We start from the raw sequence: 22125 nt of genomic DNA on the forward strand, positions 1-22125 counted from the left end.
TTCTTTTGGCAGAGCACTGTGCATTCAACTTAGTATGTTATGAATTTCTAGAAAATGTTACTGTGCAGTTGGTGTATTCTATGAGGCCATTGCTCTGCTAGAAAAATTGCAAGTTTTTATGCTTTTCATTGCCTATGGAAGACAGCCATATTTTATCTCAATACAGCAGGCCACATAAAAATGCAGTGAAGGAAAACTGTGTTTTGTCCTATTACTTTTACATGTGGCAAATAAAAATGGCCATGATAGGCTGTTCAGTTACTGCTGAGACTTTGGGTATTGTGTTCCTATTGTGTTACTTTTTTTCCTCCCATATGCAGAACTTTAGAAAGGGTTCTGCACAAAGATTTGCACTGAAGTAACAAAGATGTCAGTTGAAATACACGTTAGACATTTTAATTTAGGATTATCCTAGGTAAGTTTCTATGATTTTCACTGTTTAAACAAGTCTTAATTAGTTATCCCCATAAAATATCACTACCATAAACTATTTTGCTGTTAAAGTTTTCTCTGTTAACAAATAATTAGTGTCTATCAGTTGGGCAGTATTTATTCTGTTGAGGAAGTTCAAGTTCTAATGAACTACGTTAATGAGTTTGATTGCATATTAGCTAAGAGGTGAACATGGAGTCATAGAACAGTATGTATGGAGTTGAATGAACTTCCTTGCTTTCTTGTTGCCCAATGTTTCTTTCCATATGCTGGGCACAGAAAAGATGACTTTTCTAGAGCCCTTCTGAATCCTTGTTGCCTCTGGAAGGAGTGGAGGGGAGGACTGCCTTTGAGTTCCAGTTACAGCACTCATTATTGCTGGGGAACATTTTTCATGCTTCCTGCCCAGCTAGTGAGCATTTGTAAACTTTCCTTTATATTGTCTGCACTGACACTTTTTATTATGGACAAAAGGAGGGTTAGAATATTAACAAGGTATTTGTCTGACTGAAAAGGAAACATAAATGCTCTATGTTGGACTATATAAAGTTAACCACTGTGTAGTGCAACACTATATTGTACCACTGCAACTACTGTAATTTTACTATTTGTGCCTGGCTAAAATCTTGGGTGTGAATGGAGGTGTGTGAACTTGTGTACTGCCTAATTTCTCAGTGTGTGTTTGTTTGAAGAGGATGAAAAATAGCAGCTTTTTCTTTTTTTTTTTTTTTTTTAGTGTTTGCTGATCTGCATTATAGATTATCTTTTGAAGATAACTGTAATGTGTCTTGGTGATCTGATTAGTGCATTTCAGTTGGAGATTTTATGTTTATGATACTGTATAATGTAATGAGTTAAGAAGAGTTTTAATTAGGCTAAGACACTTGAATCCAGAGGGCGGTGGGGAATGTAGGGTGATGTATTTGACTCTTCTAATCAAGCAGCAAGAAAATTTATTCTAGCTGGTTACAAATGGATGCTGTAGTTGGTAGTACAGGTTTTGGAAAGGAAGGAGTTTCAGCTTGTTCCTGAAAGATGGCAGGGGTGAAGGGAGAGAAATAAGTTGCTTTATTGCAGCAGTCTGATCTTTAGCTACCTCAGAATTTCAACTTTTCTTAATTTCACAGAATTGAAGTGGTGTTAATGGAGACATTAATTAAATGTGATAATTACCAGAGAAAGTTGACTATGTTGCAAAATGGAGTATTCTTATTTAACCCTATGTTATGTCCTTTTTCCAAGTCCAGCATGGTGTTGAAGCCTCACTGCAGTTCAAACTATCTTGGATTCAGCACTTTGAATCTGGAAACTACTTACAAAAATGTTAAAGTGGATCTTGGTGTGGCAGAATCTCAAATCTGTAGTAGGCATTAAGTCACAGCCTGTTTATTTAATTGGCTCCCAGAACGAGTCTTTTTGTGCTTTCTGCTTTCATGCATTAGTGAGGAAGACGGGATTTTTGTTTGAAAGACTTGAAGACAGTTACGATAATTTAACCTTGACTCTGATCTGTCCTATGACCTGTTCATCACTAGAAATAGTGTTAGTGAAGGCTTGCTCACACAGTTACACCACTACAGTTTTATATAACCGTAGTGCTGATGACCTTCTTGGCCATCTTCCAGTTACGAGTAGCTCTTTCCAGATTTAACTGCTTCCAAAATAATGATTAAGCTGAGGAGAATCACGGTGATGGTGCAGTAAACATTTCCATGGGGAGTTCTGTAACTGAATTGCAGGATTTATAACACAATATGAATTTCCTTATGGTGCATCAAAGATGTATATTTGCGATTGCTAAATCTTAAGCTATGCTAATAAACATTTTAAATTTGTCCCTCTTTCTTGAAGAAAGTGGGACTAATAAGGAAGGTCTAACTGTCAGAAGAAAGCACTAACTGAGAAGTGCTATAAGGAAACGTCTCGAGGGACAGTACTGTGCTGTCTACCTTATCAGGCCTGTTTCTGGAATGTCTACTAATCTTAGTGGTCCTGTTCTCATGATCTACTTTGCCAGGCATGCAGCTGAAAGACAGCTGATAGCATGTCACAGCCACCTTAAAATGGCTTAGGGTTAGGCTTTGCTGGTGGTGAAAGCTAGCAAACAAGTAAGGGGAACCCCCCTTCTTTTTAGATGTATACCTCCACTTGCAGGTTGCTCTCTGCATACCATTTTAATTTGGTGGCCTTTCAAAGATCTTCGGCCACTTTCCCTGGCAACCTGAGCTGGCAATGCTTGCTTGGCTGGGTTGTCAGAATTCCTAGGTGACTGCTATGCAGGTATGTACCTTTTTATACTGAGGCAGCAAGATTTTAGTATGTGGTTGATTTGGTGATACAGTTTTGGTGTTTATATATGATCTTTAAGCCCTTAACTTGCATGAAGTGCCTAAAACTCTTGTTCTCGAGTATCACCTGGTTTGGTCTTGGAAGCTTCCCAACAGCAAACATCAGTTTGGCAGCCCTTTTGTATCCTCATTCCCTTGAAGTTTGGGTACTGATCCAAACATAAACCAGTATTACGCATAAAATGGAGGTATGGGGGTGAACCTGCATCTGTAATTACACTGTGTAATTGCCCTAGACGCCATCGGGTATGTATTTATGGTTGGCCCTCGTAAAAGCCCGCATAGCTTGTCCTGGCAACCTGAGGCAATTGGTATTGCTGGAGCAGCCATGATCAGTTTTTAATGCAGCTGAGGCCAGCTCAGGATCCCTGATTCAGGGCAAGCCCATGGGTGTGCAGCCTGGGATTCTGCTAGGAGGATGGCAGCTCAGCATGGAGAGGCCCAGGGGCTCCTTATGAAGAAACTGCTGCATAGTAGGTGTTTCTACTATCGGGGCCAGCTGTAGGTGGGTGCGACTGCTGCAGCCTCTCTGATACTCCATCCTGGGTGCTTTGTGACTCAGTACTGGGACTGGGAACCAGGGTGGCAGGGAACTGTGGAACAGTGAGGGGATGCTGCTGAGCTGTTAGACCATGTGGGGGCTGAAAGTCTGCTCAGTGGGTTTGAGGGGTTTGTTTATGGGTTGGATAGAACTGGCATTAAAGGATTTTATTGATTTAATACTTATGTTGTTGGCTCTTATTCATGTTTGGAAAATGTGTGTTAGATTAGATTCACTGTGGCAGTGTGTTCAGATGACTACAGTATTTAAAAATCACCGACTGCATCTTGAATATGCTGAACAAAGTGTAGTGTTACTGCATCCATTGTATGGGATTACAGTAAATTAACTGCATTGGTGTTTTCTGAAGCTTTGAAGTGACTAATATCAAACTGTTCAAACAAGCCATCTGGCATTTTCATCTTGTTTTTTTCCTTTAAAAAGGGAGATGATTTTACCTTATAGTAGAAATGAACTAGTAAGTCTGCATTAAGCAATCTACAGAAATACATGAAGAAATTTTAATGATTTTTATCTCAGTAGCGTTTGGGAAGGGTATACTAAATAAAGACTATTAACAGAATGATTAATACAAAAATATTAAACAGCTGTCTCACTCCATAATCAGGGTCTAAAAAAAAATTAAGACTGTTGGTGTGAGGAGTACAGTCTTATAATTACGTAATTATGATATACTTCTAGCATACATTTAGGGGAATTAAGCATGTCTGTTTTATAAATGTATATTGAAGTCTAAATTCTGGAATTTTCTAATGTACATAACATGTAAAGTCACACCATTCACTAGAAGCTCAGTTTTTTGTTGTTATTCATGTGCATTACAAGCACGTGATGTTGTGAGTATTGCTTTGACAAGCTTAAGTTGCCCCCATTTTAAGTCATTCCACCTGGCTCTAAGCATGCAAGATACTTTTGGTGTAGAACTAATTGTCTTGCTTTTGGAAGGCTGTATTTGAGGACAAGACTTTTTCCTCCTCCCCCAATCTTTAAAGAGAATGACATATGGTTTTAGCCAAAATAGTGTAGGAAAAGGTTCAGAGCTCAATACTCTGGTGGTTCAGGTTGCAATAACTCATGCGTGTGCAAATCAGCCTTTAACCTTTGTAGGGTACTGAACAGATTAGCCATGGTGTACCTCTTTGCTTTTGTGATGGACTGTTTTTCTAACCTGCAGGGTTAGGTTTGGGGAGGAAGAAGTTTGAAATAGTAATTTTGTCAATGCTTGTGTAGTTAGAAGGTAGAATTTGCGTTATAATCTCTCCCATTCTGCATCATGATATATCATTTAGTCATCTTCTGTGTGTGTGGTTCTCGGAAGGCTTAAAATGTATTTGTTTTAATGGCTTTATTCACTCCCACCTATCAGTCCACTATCAGTATTCTCTATTGTAGTTGCCTGTAACATACAGTCTTTGCAATTTGCAGAGTACTTTGACTTCCTATTTAGATCACTATATGGTAGGTGAGGCTATTGGTACCTGATGTAGTATCCCTGGGTATTTAGAAACTTCTCAGTAGGTAGAGGAAAAACAAAGGCAGGGAGAGTGCTGTATTTGGAATATCTAGATTTTTCCCTGAAATGTGTAAGAAAATGGTTTTTCTTAGATTGATGTGATCTATGTGAACATTTAAAACTTAGGAAGAGGAAATCATATAAAGAAGAATGGAAGAGTTTTTACTTGCTCAGAAATTTTCAAGGAATGGGAGGCCTTAAGAGCAGGAAATTTAAAATAAGATTACGAAGGGTTTAATGGATGGTCTTGTTTAATTGTAATTAGAACTGTTCAGGTGTAATTGGTGACTTGAGATTAGGCACAAATACAGATGTAAAAGTTGTTGAGCATTATCTCCCTTCTCATTTCCCAGCTGTTTTTTTGTTTCAGTTGTTTTCACAGCAAGGAAGAAAACCTGGTTACCTTGAGAAGCAGTTGTTAGGGAGGCCAGAAGCAGGCAGCCGTTTGCAAAATGCTGCTTTTGGTATTCTAGATGTTGATACCTATATTGCAGAGACTGAGGTGCAGGAAAATTAATTTAATCTATATGCATAAACAGAAGTAGTTACCTACAACCAGTTACAAGTTTTCTTAACCCTTTTGAGACTACAGCATTGCTCCAATGAACTTAAAACCTGATTTTGTGTATCTAACTGTGTAGGCTGTTGATAAATCCATTTAAACTTTCTGACTTAATGTTGAGGAGAAGATGTCTTTTAATTTCTGAATTGACATGTTAGGACTCTTCCTACTTGTTTGTTTTTAGTGGAATGAAGTTTGAGAGTGAGACTAGTGAAGGGACATACTGTATTATTGTAACTAGAAAGTGAAATTTACGCTGTGAAAAAGAAATACGCATATGCCCTCCTGAAATACTTATGCATCTGAACTATGCTGTGGTCCAGGCTATGGACAAGTTGCCTTCTCCCTTCCCCTCTCCTTTCCCCTTCCACCTCCTTAGAATGCAGATGGTTGATTTCTTTGAAAACATACATGGTGAACAGTTTTTTTGTTTTTTGTTTTTTTTTTTGTTTTGTTTTTGTTTTTTTTTTTGTTTTGTTTTGTTTTCCTTTAGGGACCAGTTACTCTCCACAAGAAAATTCACATAACCACAGTGCTCTTCATAGTTCAAATTCACATTCTTCTAATCCCAGCAATAATCCAAGCAAAACTTCTGATGCAGTGAGTATTTGTGATTGGTATTCATCTCTGTGTCACCCCATTCATACACACTGTATTTTCATCATTTTGTCTAAAACAGGCGGTATGAACATTACCTGCTTCATTGAGTTTTCCAGCATCAGTCTTTATTTTATAAACATTCTGTAAACCCAAGCTGCAGTTGTTAATGTGTTGTAAAACTATTCTAATTGATAATCATTAGAGCTTTGATGTACCTGTCTCGAATTTTAAAATACTACATTATTTAAATGAAGTAGATATATAGAGAAATATTTTCCATTTACTTTGTTGGTAAATCTAGAGAAGACAGTGTGATTTTACTTATTGAAGATGCATTACACTTTGTGAATTTTAGTCACTTTATTATCCGAGTTTTAGTAGTTAGGGTTGTGTTTGTGTTGTGGTTTAACCCCAGCCAGCAACTAAGCACCATGCAGCTGCTCACTCACTTTCCCTCCACCCAGTGGGATGGGGGAGAGAATTGGGAAAAGAAGTAAAACATGGGTTGAGATAAGAACAGTTTAATAGAACATAAAAGAAGAAACTAATAATGATAACACTAATAAAATGACAATAGTAATAATAAAGGGATTGGACTATACAAGTGATGCACAATGCAATTGCTCATGACCCCCAGTTAGTCCTCCCCACCCCCACTCCCCCCAGTTTATATACTAGATGTGATGTCACATGGTATGGAACACCCCGTTGGCCAGTTTGGGTCAGCTGTCCTGGCTGTGTCCCCTCCCGACTTCTTGTGCCCCTCCAGCCTTCTTGCTGGCTGGGCATGAGAAGCTGAAAAATCCTTGACTTTAGACTAAACATTACTTAGCAACAACTGAAAACATCAGTGTTATCAACTTTCTTCTCATACCAAACTCAAAAACATAGCACTGTACCAGCTACTAGGAAGGCAATTAACTCTATCCCAGCTGAAACCAGGACAGTTTATTAAAAATGGCACTGAAAACAGAATAGATAAATTTGTGAAGTATAGAAAAATTTTGAAAATATAATTAATAGTTTTGAGGAAGTGTTAAGGTGCAGAAAACTAATATTATCAATATTGATATTACTGTATCCCACTAAACATACTATTAGATTTTGTTTCAGGGTTGATGGGAATAAAACAGAGGAAACTATTGCAGAATGCAACAGGAGCATAGTGGTCACATCTTCAAACTACCAAAATGAAACAGGCATTTAAAGATGGTATAAATGGAGAGCAAAGATATGGGTGCATATGAGGACACTATGTAGTTTTAAAAATGGTGGAAGCTTTTACATTTGTATATTAAAACTCTGAAGTAGTCTTTTGTTCAACCTGTTTGTGTTTTAAAGGCTTACGATTCTGCGGATGATTGGTCTGAACACATCAGCTCTTCAGGCAAAAAATACTACTACAACTGCCGAACAGAAGTTTCACAATGGGAAAAACCAAAAGAGTGGCTGGAAAGGTATATCTGTGTGTGTGTTTTCATTGTATAAAGAACAAATATTCTTACACTCATTTAAGAGCAGTTGAGCTTATCTAATAGATTACTGCTATAAAAGATTGTGGTCCAAGTCCGTTGCGTTCCTAACCTTACCATGACCTCTGGTACCTGTTTTATCCTTTAATGACCCAGAGCAGGAGCGGGGAAGTATGGTTGGTTTGGGGTTTTTTTGGTTTGGTGTTCGTTTTGGGGGTTTGGGGTTTTTTGGGTTTTGTTTTTTTATTCTTTTTTTTTTTAATGATGGCATGGGGGGTTGTTTTTTTGTTGTTTTGGGGTTTTTTTTGTTTGGTTGGGTTTTTTCTTTGTCTGGGGTTTTTTTTTGTGTGATGTTAGTGAGCCAAGCTGGTATACTGGGAGCTTCGACAAGCACTGGTGTAAGGTAGCAATGGCTGGAGTTTGCCTGCCCCATCTGTAGCAGCAAGCTCTTAGGGTAGTTTAATTCATCTCATGTAACTTCACCCGTAGAAAGTGTTATATTATTAGATGATGTAAGTTCTTACTCAACTTGTGTTTTCTTTTCTTCAGGGAGCAGAGACAAAAAGAAGCAAGCAAAATGTCAGTTAACAGTTTTCCAAAAGATAGGGATTACAGAAGAGAGGTGATGCAGGCGACAGCTGCCAGTGGGTTTGCCAGTGGAAGTATGTGGTTTTTTTACAGCAATATATTCTTGCCTTGTTTGCATTACTGTTTTCTTTTCCAAACTTAAGGGAAAGAAAAAAAAAAAGAGAAATCCCTTTCCTTAACTGTTTTTCTCACCTTTAGGCCAAAGTGGATAGCACAGACAGTTCTTCCAAATGTTGTTTCTTAAAATAACTTTGAGGTTTTACTAGTACAACGCTTGCTTAATGCTTTTCATGGTACTCCTCCTTTTTGCAGCTTTTACTGCCCAATTTGATTATCTTTATAGGTAGTTATTGAAACAACTTGCACAGTTTATGGTATAGTTGGGCTGTTGTGATCACTGAGACCTATCAGTGTCATATCCTAAGCTTAAAAATAGAGATGCAGGAGTCTCTTTTAAAACATTGATTTCACATCTGAAAATAATAAGGTAATTTCATGGATTATGATATCAGGGATTTCAGAGGCTTGTGGACATTATTGAAAGCATATTTTTACCATGCCAATACTCTTAGCAAAGCCTTTCCTGGACTATGAATTTCTGTTACTTGGAATTTTTTTTCCTGATACCTAGCTTTAATCTTTGTCAAGTTTTTCTGGCAAATGATTGTACTGTGAGATACTTTCTGTATGCTGATGTAGTTTGGGTGAATTTGTAGCATAGTTCTCAGGGTGGTTTAAAAGTAGAAGCCAAAGTATTAATCTCCACCCTCCACAGCCCTTGCTTGGGACTTGACAAGGCAGAGATGTATAAAGGGCTGTTTTTCTGCATATGCTGAAACATACTGCATATGCTAAAACATACTGTATGCTACAAAAAGATAGTAGAAATGCATATTGCAGTAACTATTTGTTTTGTGACAGATGAAAATCTAGAAATCAATAAAAAGAATTAATCTATATTTGCTTGGTATGTTCCCTGTGTAGCACATTCTAGAGTCTCTGATCATGTGACAAATGCAGATTAGTCACTCATTTAATACCCAGTTTTCTTGATTTAATTCAATTGAGTACTACTACAAATAATTTACTTTCAAGTGATTTAAAGTGGAATTCTTTGAAGGCTAGAATTTGAAACTATTAAATTATACTCAATGTTCAGGATTTTCAGTGAACAAAAGAAAAATGGCACGGATTATCTCGTCACGCTAAATATAAGGTGGAAATAATAGATTTTGGTTTAGATTTTTTAGGAGACTTCAAAAGTTAACTTGACTGTAACACTTGTTATAAAGCAGCCTTTCATCAAAACACATTGTTTAACCGGAACTCTAACTCAAGCAAAGATCAGAGAAAATGCATTTTGTCAGTGAGTAAAATTAAATTTTGCCTTTTTTGATGCTGATCTACTTGAGGCTTTTTTTTAATCCTAAGAAGTTCACTCAGCTCTAGTTGTTGATGTGCAGCTGTATTAATCAGTCACTGCAATCTTAGACAAGTTTCTAATTTAATCTTTTTTTCTTATTGCAATGTTACTTGGGGAATCCTGAAAAAAGTGGAAGACAAGCATTCCAGTGACGCCAGTAGTATGCTCCCACAGAATATTTTATCTCAAACAAGCAGGCACAATGACAGAGACTACAGACTGCCAAGAGCAGAGACTCACAGTAGTTCTACTCCAGTACAGCATCCCATCAAACCAGTTGTTCATCCAACTGCTACCCCAAGCACTGTTCCTCCTAGTCCATTTTCTCTACAATCTGATCACCAGCCAAAGAAATCCTTTGATGCTAATGGAGCATCTACTTTATCAAAACTGCCTACATCCACATCTTCCATCCCTGCACAGAAAACAGAGAGAAAAGGTATGTCTAATGAAATTCCTCGTAGTATTTAAGATGATGCATTGCATTTGCATTGCTTGTGCAAAGTATGTTAGTTCAAGAATTTAAAGATATTTTTCCTGTTGATTGTGTGTGCTTAGAACCCAGTTACTGTTTTGATGTGTTTATTTCCCCTTAAACCACATTTGCTGTATCTCACACAACTTCAAATTGACGCTGCAATATTTGCTGTTTACTGGCTAATTCTGCAAATTATAATTTCAAATGGTAACTTGAAGGATGTATTTTAGTAGGACATATTTTAATTTTCGTCCTCCCTCATGTTGTTTTGGATCTTTGCCATTATTTGAGTTCTTAACATAGCTGTAGTTACACCATTTGAAAGTCATTTTGGACCATTATATTTTATGAACTGCTGTTACTGTTTGGAATGCCAGTGTCAAACTCTTCAATAAACACAAGTGCAATTCTTACAGAAAGCAACACAGTCTTCTACATGTCTGTAACAGCTATTCTTCTGGTTTGATCTGTCTTGTGATATACTGGATCTTCAGTTCAAAAGCTGCTGAAAGTTTGTAATTCACTGCTGAAAGTTGTATAATACGTACCAGAAATTTAAAGTCATCAAGCAAACATCAAGACTTTACCGTGCATTGTTTGTGACCCTTCAAAAGTCTATATTTTAATTGGATTTACTTCATTATTAGGGAATAAGAGCCCAAGAAGATTGTGAGAATGGAGATGTGTGTTATTAGTGATAGTGTGATACTTTCATAGAATCATATAGGTTGGAAAGGACCTTTAAGATCAAGTCCAACCGTTAACCTAGCACTGCCAAGCCCACCACTAAACCATGTCCCAAAGCGCCACATCTACGTGTTTTTTAAATACCTTCAGGGATGGTGACTCAATCGCTTCCCTGGGCAGCCTGTTCCAATGCTTGACAACCCTTTCGGTGAAGAAATTTTTCCGAATACCCAATCTAAACCTTCCCTGGAGCAACTTGAGGGCAACTACCTTTCAGGTAGTTGTAGAAAGTGATAAGGTCTCCCCTCAGCCTCCTTTTCTCCAGACTAAACAACCCCAGTTCCCTCAGCTGTTCCTCATAAGACTTGTGCTCTAGACCCTTCTTAGAGAGTAACATTGTATAAGAAAATTCTATTTTGAGGGCTTTGGGAGGGGAAACAGTAATTTTTGATAAACATGTCTGGTTTTAATTTAAAATATTGCTTAATTAGTATGACACTGAATTCTTTTCTGAAAGATGGCTTGTTGCCCTGTTGATATTTGCAAGTCTGTCTAGTAACAGAAGAATAGGGCAGTGCTAAAAAGAAGACCAGAAGGGCTCAGGTCTGACATTGGTCTTATACTCCGTGTTTGCTTTCCTGCCTTCCAGTTTTCTTTATTAAAGAATTCCAGCTTTTACACAGACATAAGTGCACTTGGCCATCCAAAATAACCAAACAATACGGTACATTGGCAAATACTGCAATGTAAGAAAATTGTGCATATAAAGAAATTTTGTATGTTTTTCTTGAGTCTTTGTGCAACTTTTACATGACCTGGTACGTGAATGTTGACTATAAACGACAGAGGAACAGAAGATTTTCAGCAAGCCTTTTTCTGTTCAACACAGTGAAGCAAGAAGGTGGACTAGTTTATGCTTGGTTCTTATACTGAATACCATAGCTATCTGCTTCAGTTCAGCCTCTATGTTTTGACTGCAGTTTGATGCACTTTTAAACGCGATAGTGCAAAGCATCCATGTCAAGTGTACTTTACTGTATCCTCTCTATTTTCATTACTATCTTTAAAATATACTTAAAGAAAACCCTTATTATTACTCAGTTCTGGCATGGTGCTTGATTCCTGTTTGGTGTGTGATCAGACTTCAAATATATTCTTTCCCTGCTTTACTGCATACCTTTATTAGTTGCTTCCACTTAAATTGACCAGCTGAATTTTACTGCAATTGAAGGAATTAATTTCCCATTGTGACAACTGCTACAGATATTGGCAGGGAGTTCTAGTATTCCTTACATAGGACATTCATTTGAGAACATGCAACGGGGTACAAATAGTGAAAATGATTGCACAGGACTGTCTTGATACTATAAATCTTACTTTAGAATCCATGTTACCATGGATGATTCTATATTAAATAATCACTTAATTTCTGTATTCCTATGTAGTTTTTTTTAAGTTTAGATGGGTTAAATGGATAGATTCTCTGTAATATTCTTGCCTCGTTGATGTGTTTTGTGGCACTTCATTGTGAGCAAATAAAATACTTCCTGAGCTTCAGACAGGGTGGATTACACAAAGTTAGTAAATAATTGAAGAATTAGAATAAATGAATGTTGGGCTTGAAATACTTATTCCAGAAAATGTGAGTTTTCACATGTTGCTTGAATACCTCTCTTACAGAAACAGAAAAAATAGTGCAGGTTATATTATGATAAGAGATCATTCAAAGAGGATATTCAATAGTCATGCCTTTTTCTCTTTTGTGAAAGTGGACTTTTTTTTTATATATATAAGAAATTTGACCAGTATAATTTCTGTAGCATTTTACGTATTTAAATTTAAAAGAAGGGAGGAAGCAGTGCTGTACATTGGGATGTTTTTGGATAGTTTGCTTCTGTTACTCATTTTCCCAGAGGTGACTGTGAACCTGTAGTACTATAGGTATGCAGTGTTTAAAAGTATTTGTTTGTAGCTGTGATACAAAATGAAAAAAAAATAAAATTGTCCTGAGACACTCAGTTCAAACAATCTTCTAAAAGTATCTTTGTAAAATTGGAAAATAGCGTGAGGGGTTTATTTTTACACTAGTAAAGCAAACAGCCTCTGATCATCTTCTGTTTGCTAGCTATGCCATCCCTCTCTCTTTATAAAAAGAGGTAAAGCTGTATTTTTTGCTTATAAAAATAGCTTGGTCCAAATGACTGAATAGTATGTGCAGTAGTCCTTGCCTAAATGAGTTCTTGCATCTTTTCAATGTGTTGCTGGCAGCCTTATGCTAGCATATATGTACCACTGTTTTAATAGTTCTGTTCTTAGTGTGTAATTTTTAATGCAGTAATAGTTGTAAAAAAACAAAACAACAAAAAACCACAAAAACCAACAACAACACTTTTTTCAGCTCAATCTCTTTTGCTGCAGGGGTATGTTGTAGTCCCACAAGGAGATTGAATAAAATCCCTGGCTGAACTATAGCTCAGCTGTTAGCGGTAGTCCTCTGCCCTCAATGGCTGGCAGTAGTGGAGAGTTCCTGGGGAACTATTTGACCTCTACCCTTTGGTTTGAATGTTCCAGTCAGAATCTGCTGCTTCTGTTTGTGCTCACTGTGAGTGCTTTATGCAGGTAAAGTGTGGGGTTGCTTTTCCTACTTTTTGGCTGCTTTATCTGTAGGGCACAATCACATTTTCCGATTTCTAATTCAGTTACTGAATGAAATGTTGTATTGTCCGTATCTTAACAGTGTGTCTGTCTGTAGGATACTTCTCACACCTTTCCTCCAAGTCCCATCAGGCAGCAGTTCTGTTTCTAGTGCAACAATACTCCAGAATTATTCTGACAAAACTCAGCAAGCCGGCCAGTGCAGTGCTGGGTGGGTTGTGACCCTGATGATGACAGATTAAAGTGGTTGGTCAGTGACAGCTGAGCTTCTTCCTCATTCTGTTCTCACCCTGTGGTTTTCTTACTTGTAACACTTGCTAGTCTTTAGCAGTCAGTTATTAACATGGTATCATTGCATCTTCTTTGGCTGAGTTTTGCTGTTTTAAGTATATTACTCAATTCATACAGTGGTTAGAAAAAATTACACTAGTGAGACTGTTACAGGTTTCTTCCAGTACTTTATACTTGTTTGCTGAGCATTGCTGTTACATTTATTTTGGCAGCAGAGATAAAATACAAATACAAGTTCAGTTTTAAGACCAGAGTAATCCAAGTACAAAAATTTGCATATTTTTCTCATTTTAGATAATTTGAGCATATTTGAAAACCCAGATACTGTTGTTGTTATAGTTTCATTTGGCCAAATGTGTTTACAAAACACATTGCTTTTAAATATTTGTACATTTTGGTGTGGCTTAAGGTCCTTAGTAGATCAGAACTGAACTATGTAAAACAGGTAAATGTGACTGTCACTGCTCAGAGAACTTGGTTGGTGGACTGTACACTTAAGGTATTTCAGCACAGATGAATGTGTTATGATTCTTAGTCATCAGCAGTAAATCAAGCAGATCAGTTAGCTGTTCTAGGTGGTAGTTGTTTAATCAGTATAGCAGAGGTGAGGTTTATGGGGCAATCAGGCATTGAATTTCTGAAAATTTTGTAATGCAATTTTCCTCCCACAAAGAGCACACTGTGGGAGCACACGTGCATGGCTTGCTAGCAGGGCAAAGATACAGCTCAAGTTCACAACAGACTGATTGGTTAATATCGTAGTGTTGAATGAAGGACTTTGAATGCATTGGTTTTGTTTTAAATGGCATAAAAAATTACATCAGTAGTAAAAGCTATTGGAACATTCAAAGGATCACATTGATAATCTGGCAGTTATCTATTCAACAGTAGTGGGTAATTTCCATGTCATTAAAAAAATGTTTGTTGAAATAAATCAGCTGTCTATATATGCGGCAGAATAAGAACAATTTATATATAGCAGTATTTTAAAGCTACTCATTGTATAGGGAGTACTAGTATATTAGTTGTTAGAACTGTGAAGGAAGTTATTGCACAAAAAAGTTTCCTCTTTGTTTCTTTTTTTCCCACTCACTTCTCTGTCACACTAACGTGCCTAAATAACTGCACACTATGGGCAAGAAGGGAGTGAGCAAGTACTAGGAACAGGTTCTTAAAGGATGGCAGCAGGTAGAATGGGGTGACTGCAGCACAACAGAGATGCAGGAGTGTTGGTGTCAAGAGCTCTTCATTGAAACAGAGTAGCTGATCACTCCCCTGCATTAAAGCTAGTCTGAATAACTTTATTTTAGCTGTAACATGCTAGGCTGAGAATTGCCTTTCAGAATGAGATTCACTAGTGGATCAGCTGTTTGCTTAGGAGCAAAGGTTCTTGTCACGAGGGGCAGAGACTGGTAACAGCAAGATTCAACAGCATTTTAATATACTGCCTCAAACTCAGAGAAGCAAAGTGTTTGCCGCCTTGTATCTAGGTTGTAATTGAAGAACATTGTGACGCAACTGCTGAAAATGATCTGTGGTGTTTTTTTCTGAAAGGATTACTTGGCCTTGTTAAAAAATCCACACTGCTTGGAAATATGCAGTGTAATGTTTCCATTCTGACTTGACATGATGTTTCTGGGGCAAGCAATAGCCTCCAGTTTACTTCAGATACCTCTTTGTGAAACCTGCGACAAAGATGCACCTTTGTCGTACAGGTTCTTGTCATAGAGAATACTGCCCGATAACTCAGACTTCTCTCCTTTTTGTCCAAAAGGTGTGATCACAGGTCACACTCTAACAGAGTAGGTTATGAATAGAAAGCTCTTTCCTAGTTATTGTGGTCTTAGAAAGTTATTTTCATTATAAAAAGGTTTTTTTCCTGCTCCATTTTAATGTAAAACCAATTAATAGTTCTTCACATTAACTTAATCTCCATATCTAGTTGTTTTTGTTTGCCATCTGATTACTTTTTCCTCCCTTTTTTTTTTTTGCATGGCTTTATTTCTTGCTCATTTTTTCCCATATGATTAAAGTTGATGGTCCAGAAACTTGTTTAGTTCTATATTGTAGTTCTATATATAGGCTACATCTAATTAGCTTGTTTACATGATTGTCAGAAAGCATACTGTGTTTTCATACTGTCACAACAAAGTGAATGGATTTTTTTACAAGTTTTCTTAAAAGCTCCAGAAATTGGAACTTCAATGTGCTTAGCTTATTGTGGAAAAATTGGTGCAAGGTTGTATTTTTAAAATAACAAAAAATAATTTAAAAACATCTAATTTTTAATTTTTTATTTATTCAGACGAAGAGCTAAAACATTTTAATTAACAAAGTTTTCAACAGTTCAAAAATCACAGAGGGCTATGGTCTGATTTTGGTTTTAAATTTTTTTTTTTTCTTATTTAAAAACTTATCCTTGGGACTTTCGTGATAATAGCTGAAATTTTATGTGAGGTTGAAGAGTCATTTGCATAGCATTTGTATGGAAATTGCTGTTGACAATGAAGAGGCTGCAGAGTTGCCCTGTCTGATAGCAGTCAACTTCAATCATAATCTAAGACTTTTGCAGCCCTGCAGAGTCAGTTTGATTGATGTATTAATGGTTCAAATCAGGTTTATGAATGACTGCTGTGTAATCAAAAGCCTTATTTTGCAATAATACTGTAGTTAGCTTGTTAATGAACATGAACTTCTGTTGACACAGGTGTAGAAACCAGTGTGTCCGAGTTGTAAAACTAAAGGACTTAGATTTGTAAAGATATTTAGCTTTTCTCAGTATGCTGTGTTCATTTTGACTGTGTTTCATGATGGTTAAGGCTTCAAATGCATTTAAGAATTACAGGACTGTATAATTCTAAGCATTTTTTAAAAATCCTAGTAAATATTTTAGAAAGTAGGAAACTGTTTAAATGTTGAAAAGTAAACTGTGTGGCAAAATATAAAATGAAACAGTCTCTCAAAGCAAATCAGAAAAGGGGAATTAGGCAGGAAAAGGAAAGAGTGAGAAGTTTCTGCTTTTATTTGTGGAAAATCACCCAGTGAGTGATACCTGAGGATTTTTGTGAAACAAACATTTCGTCTTGAGGAGTTTTGACTAGTTGTGTTAACTTTAAAGGCAAAGCTTGCAAGCTCTGTATAGCATCATAAATTAAACCAGTTTTAAACCTTTATAACTATATTACACAAAAATGGATGTGTAAATATTTAGAGGCTTTGTTTATTGGCAGTATTTCTTGGATTTATTTCTGTGAAATCAAGCATCCAGTCTAGAAGCCATGGAGTAAGATACCTTAGTTTAAATTAAGGTAATAAAAGTTGTGATTATACAGAACTAATCTGTAGTCTATGTTTTTTAGCATGTTTTTTTCATCACAAAGGAGCTTCCCTTTGTAGAGAAGAAAATAGCCATTCAGGCTACTTAATACAAACAAGAAATACTTGTATTTCCGCAAATATTTTTTACAACTTTTTTTGGCAGGAACCGGTTTATACCCTTTACTTCACTGTGAATAACTTAAATTACTTAATTTGTGAAGTGCAGTGATGTTCTGAGCATTCATTGTACTCTGCATCCTCTATGATGTTCAGTTACACAGAGTTATAATATGATGTATGTGTAGATAGTTGTGATCATAGAGATATATTCTTTCATAACATTTGAACTGTTGGTTTTGTAATGTTAGCCATCTCAAAAGATCGGAATGTTAGACACCATGCTTTTTTCACGTCACTTTCTTTAGGTGTTTAATCTGGGTGATGGTACAAAAAATATCTGTCACAGTTGTGTTTTAACATACTTAAAATGCCCGCAATAATACAGCTCAGAATAGTGTCTCCATATTGTCTAAAAGAATTAGCTGGACTGTGTTGTTTTAATGTAATTCAGTTTGCATTTTTATAGCAGAGGAGCTCACCAAAACTAAAGTACTTTTACAGACCTCTTGGAATTCAGTGGTTTCGTAAGACACATTTTGAGTCCTTTTGTTCAAGAAATGAGTAAATACCCGGAACTGGTCTTAAGGTTTGTCTTCACTGCATTGTTACCTCGAGTTTGCCTGTGATTCAGTTTGTGTTGAAAAACTGCAACATGGGTGAAAAATACTTCCAGCTGTTTGGTATCATGGTGTGGTTTGAAGCTCAGGTATTGCTTATGTGAATTAATATAGTAGTGAGTTGCTGCTTCGCTTAAAATAATTCAACTGTGAAGACAAACCTAACTACAATAAATATGTTTTGAAATTAGTGCTGGTAGTCGTTTAGTATTTTTTTTCCTGTTTTGTTTGTTTGTTTTTAAATTGGGGTGTTTTGGTTTTTTTGTTTTGTTTTGGGTGTTCTGGGGTTTTTTTGTAAGGTTCTCAAAACTGTAGGGTAGGATACTTGCACATATAAGTACTAACATGCACCATTGTGCTTTTAATTCCCTTGCTTTTGTCTGCCAGTGTATCTCGTCTTTATGTGGACTATGACAGATCCAAGTTCAGTTTAAACTCCACATGTTTTTGTTTAGTGTGGTAAGAATCTTGTTTGCTTGATACGTCTTGACTTGCAGTTGTCTTAAGTTCACTTTGAACACCATAACTTAAGATTTTGTATGTAACACTATAACAAAGACTTTTATGAATGACTTACTGCTTTAAGGGAGGCTAATACCTAATCGGCTGTCCTAGTCGTATGTTACTGAAAACCATATAAAAATTTTGTCACTGCTTTTTTTTTTTTCTTCAGTCTTTGTAACACTTCTTGTTCCTTTTTAAGTTCTTCTTATGAAAGCTCCTGGCCAAATGAACAGGTCCATTTACAGGTACATTGAAAGCCAACCCCTTGTCCTGAGGAGCATGTGACTAGATAAGGCCGCCTCTTTTTTAGGAGTTTGCTTGAAACATCAAAATATGTCTGTGTGCCCTGGCTGTTGCATCCTTGCAAGCTGTCAAATTTGGATTCTTCAGAATTTTTTTTTCTGGTTTAGAGTTCTCAGCTACTTGACTGGAAAAGGTTTTTTTGGAGTATTTGTGACCTGTTATGAACTATTTCTACTGTAACTGCATAGAAGCAGAAGTCCGCTTTCTCTTCACTGAGATTTCTGATCTCATTTGATTTATGTATTGGTACTCTGGGTTTTTTGTTTTGGTTTGGTTTGGTTTTTTAGGGTTCTTCTCCAAATTAGTCTCAAAAGTTGCAATTAAGGCTGTCAGAAAACAAAAGCTTTTAAAAATTTTGTAACATTTTATTCTTGCGTAGTAAAACAAAACAAGACCTTTTCATTTTTCTTCTTTACTAAAAGTCAGCCTCTTCTTACATTGACCATCTCTCCAAAGAAAAAAACCAAACACACCTTTAGAGTTAGAGTTTCCCAGCCAGTTGTTTTAGTTTTCATTTGGGTTTTTGCCTGAAATATGGAATATCCAGGTGGACGTTCTTTGCCCAGTTTGAGGTGGGTTTAAAATTCAGGTCTTCAATATTATGGGCAAGCATCCTGTGTGAGGTCTTGGATTCACATCCATCTTCCCACTCTTCATCCAGCCTGTTTGGTGCTGTAGAGGCATTAGTCTTGACTGAATTTGGGGGAAGAGATCTCTGATGGGTTTAATGGGGATGAGAGAAGGGAACACTAAAATTGAAATATAGTGATACAGGCTTCTTAAAGAAAGGATATTTGAAGTGACTGATGGTAAACATATAGTAAGTGGAAATATTTTCAGTGGAGGAATTTCTCACAGTACTGGAATGGAGGAGAAACTTTGATGTTAACTGGAAGTCAAATTTAAAATTAATTAAATAACTCACATTAATTAGAACAAATTGCTGTACAGTATAATTGAATTTAAGTACCAAGCATTTCTGTGGATAATAAGTGTTGATAAAAGGATATAGGTCTTGATGCTTCAGGACAAGCTGACAAGTTTGAAATTAATTATGGGCAGATACATTATTAGATGTTTTTCCACTCTGCTGTGGGGATGTTAACAGATCTTGTTTTACATTTCTCGTACAGCTCATTATCCTGTGAATCCTGAGCAATGTAGCTGGATTGCATATGATCGATGTGGTCTTTATTTTGTAGCTTCTTGTAGTTGGGTCTCTGAATAAATGAAGCATGGCTTATACCCTCCCCTCAAATTTGTCATACTAGTGTATCTGTAAAGTCCACAGGCTGTAAGTTTCTTGCTCATAGTATATTTTCCAAAGAAAGATTGGAATCATGAGTAAAAACATAGAATATGAGTGTATGCACAGTAAAGGAAAAATCACTAAGGAATTTTTAACCCACGTTTGTCGTAAAAGCTAGGGGAAAAAAAATTCCCATTTGTAATACTGGCAGCTTTCAGTCCAATATCTTGAAGTGGAAAAACTTTTTTTGTGTGTGTGTGTTCCTAATAAGTACTAGGCTCAGTAGTGTAAATTACACCAGATATCAAATATCTTCAGTTTTTATTATATTCATGTTTGGTTGTGGGTTTTTTTTCTTATTACGATAGTTAAACATTTGATCTTCTGAATTTATTGTGAATATTTTACTAGTGAGAAGTTGTCAGGTTATATTGGGGAAAATGAAAATTACTGTCTGTCTTCTGTTCAGAGTCTGCATCTGTGGACAAGTCTGTATCACATTCTTGCACAACTCCTTCTACATCTTCTGCTTCTGGACTGAATCCAACTTCTGCACCTGCTTCATCTGCTCCTACAGTTCCTGTCTCGCCTGTCCCACAATCACCAATTCCTCCGTTACTTCAGGACCCAAATCTCCTTCGACAGCTGCTGCCTGCTCTGCAGGCCACCTTGCAGCTTAATAATTCTAGCGTAGATATATCCAAAATCAATGAAGGTAAGGATTCTTTAAAGTTGATATAATCTCTTATTTACACACATTAGTACATTATTGGATATTAAGCATTGTAGTAAATGCAAGCCTTATTTTAAATGAAGAGTGAATAAATGAATCCCTAGATAAAGTGGGGATTGTTTTTGTTTGTTTGTTTTTTCTGTTAAACTTTTTTAAATTAGCCAAGTAACGTTTAAGGTTGTTTAAGCTAATAAATGCTTATGTATGTGAGCAGTCTAATTGAGACTGGTGACTTAATCGCTGTATCAGTGTTCATCTGTTGCACAAAATTTAGTTAGAGCTTTTTGTTCTTTTGTTTTGTGTAATGTTCTTTGTTTTCTGTAGTTTGTGATGCTATTCTAATAATATGTGTTTGCAAATACTGAAACTCCTAGGGATTTTTAAATCTTGCTGCCTGTCAACTTTTCTTCAGTGGAACATGTTAGCTTCTCTGAGTAAAGATAGCATATCACATATTTTGTGCATGTAATCGGTGTATCCCTTAGATTTTTGTCACATTGGCCTAGTTTATTAGAAGAAAGTTTAGAACTAGCTATAGTGCCTTTTGCTGCAAGAACAAGTAGAGTTGATGCATTTTGAATGTAATTTTATCTAATGTGTCTGCATGTGGCAGGTTACTGATGAAGGAAGTGGTGTGGATTTTTTGTTTGCTTCTTGGAACTTCTTGTGCACTGATCACCAATTTAAATAGGAAGCAAAACATTTACATGTAGTGCCTAGAGTTAATTAACTTTTTAAAAGTGCAAACCATGAAAGTCAAAGTAAAATTGTACTTAAAATGTTACTGTTCGGTGTGTTAAGATAATTTATAAGGAAAAGCTGTCTGTCTTTTAATCAGCAAATACTATGGCTTCATTCAGTACTAATAGGTGAGTAGGTTATTGTTTTTTCCTATGCAGGGAGAAGCTTTTTAAACTGTAGTGCACTAGATTGGACTAAAAAAGTAGGACTCTCGTGGTTTGTGTTAAAAAATGAAAGGTTAGTCAAGACTCCAATTCTATTTTATTAGAAAGCTGCCAATTTAAGTTCCTAGTAATTTTCTCTTGCCATATCTGAGCAGCAGCTGTGTCTGTCTTGGAACAAGAGTGTTTAGTACTGTTCTGATGGCATGAGGGCCTGTCTGGCAGGTCCATGTGGGCAGAGTGACTTCACCTTGCACAGCAGGACTGCCCTTGCTGTTCACATGATGCAGAGTTATTCTGTGTTTGTGCTGGTGAGTCAGTTTTTTCAGACTTGTGCATGGGTAGTGTACGTTCAGGAAGTATCCCACAGAGCCTGTACACCTTTTTGAAAGGATTAGTTCAGAAGCTGAGTCTCATCAGCTCATCCTGTAAGATGCTCTTCTGGTGTAGTGCAGTTTTAAAACAGTTGGTTGAAAATGATATAATTCTTTACTGGAGGAGGAGGGGGTGGGACAGCTTAACCCAGAACAAAAAAGTTTGTGTTCTGTTTTTGTTCGTGGTTTGGTTTTGTGTGTGTGGTTTTGTTTGTTTGTTTGTTTGTTTTTAAGAGGAAACACTGAGTGTCTGGATTTTTAACTTGAAAGATCCTTTCTTTTTCCTTAAGCAGGGAGTCTTCCCTTGCCATCTCTTCTAGTGAGTTAAAGTGATACTGCTTTTTTGCCTTTTTTTTTTTAATTACTATAGTTTAACCCCCCCCCCCCATTCTGC

General features: G+C 36.6%; 1 protein-coding gene across 3 annotated transcripts in view; it reads left to right on the plus strand.

Annotated features, from left to right (window-relative positions):
* WAC (WW domain containing adaptor with coiled-coil) overlaps nucleotides 1-22125 on the plus strand; it is a 63452-nt gene that overhangs the window by 20044 nt on the left and 21283 nt on the right. For all 3 annotated transcript variants that reach the window (XM_069777790.1, XM_069777786.1, XM_069777785.1), the window contains exons 4-8: nucleotides 5911-6017; nucleotides 7359-7474; nucleotides 8039-8151; nucleotides 9631-9939; nucleotides 20192-20437. In XM_069777790.1, the coding sequence (XP_069633891.1) occupies nucleotides 5911-6017; nucleotides 7359-7474; nucleotides 8039-8151; nucleotides 9631-9939; nucleotides 20192-20437 (891 nt within the window). The remainder of the gene's footprint in view (nucleotides 1-5910; nucleotides 6018-7358; nucleotides 7475-8038; nucleotides 8152-9630; nucleotides 9940-20191; nucleotides 20438-22125) is intronic.

The sequence above is a fragment of the Haliaeetus albicilla genome, chromosome 2 (genome assembly GCF_947461875.1).
Source record: "Haliaeetus albicilla chromosome 2, bHalAlb1.1, whole genome shotgun sequence".
In the NCBI taxonomy this organism is placed as follows: Eukaryota; Metazoa; Chordata; class Aves; order Accipitriformes; family Accipitridae; genus Haliaeetus; species Haliaeetus albicilla.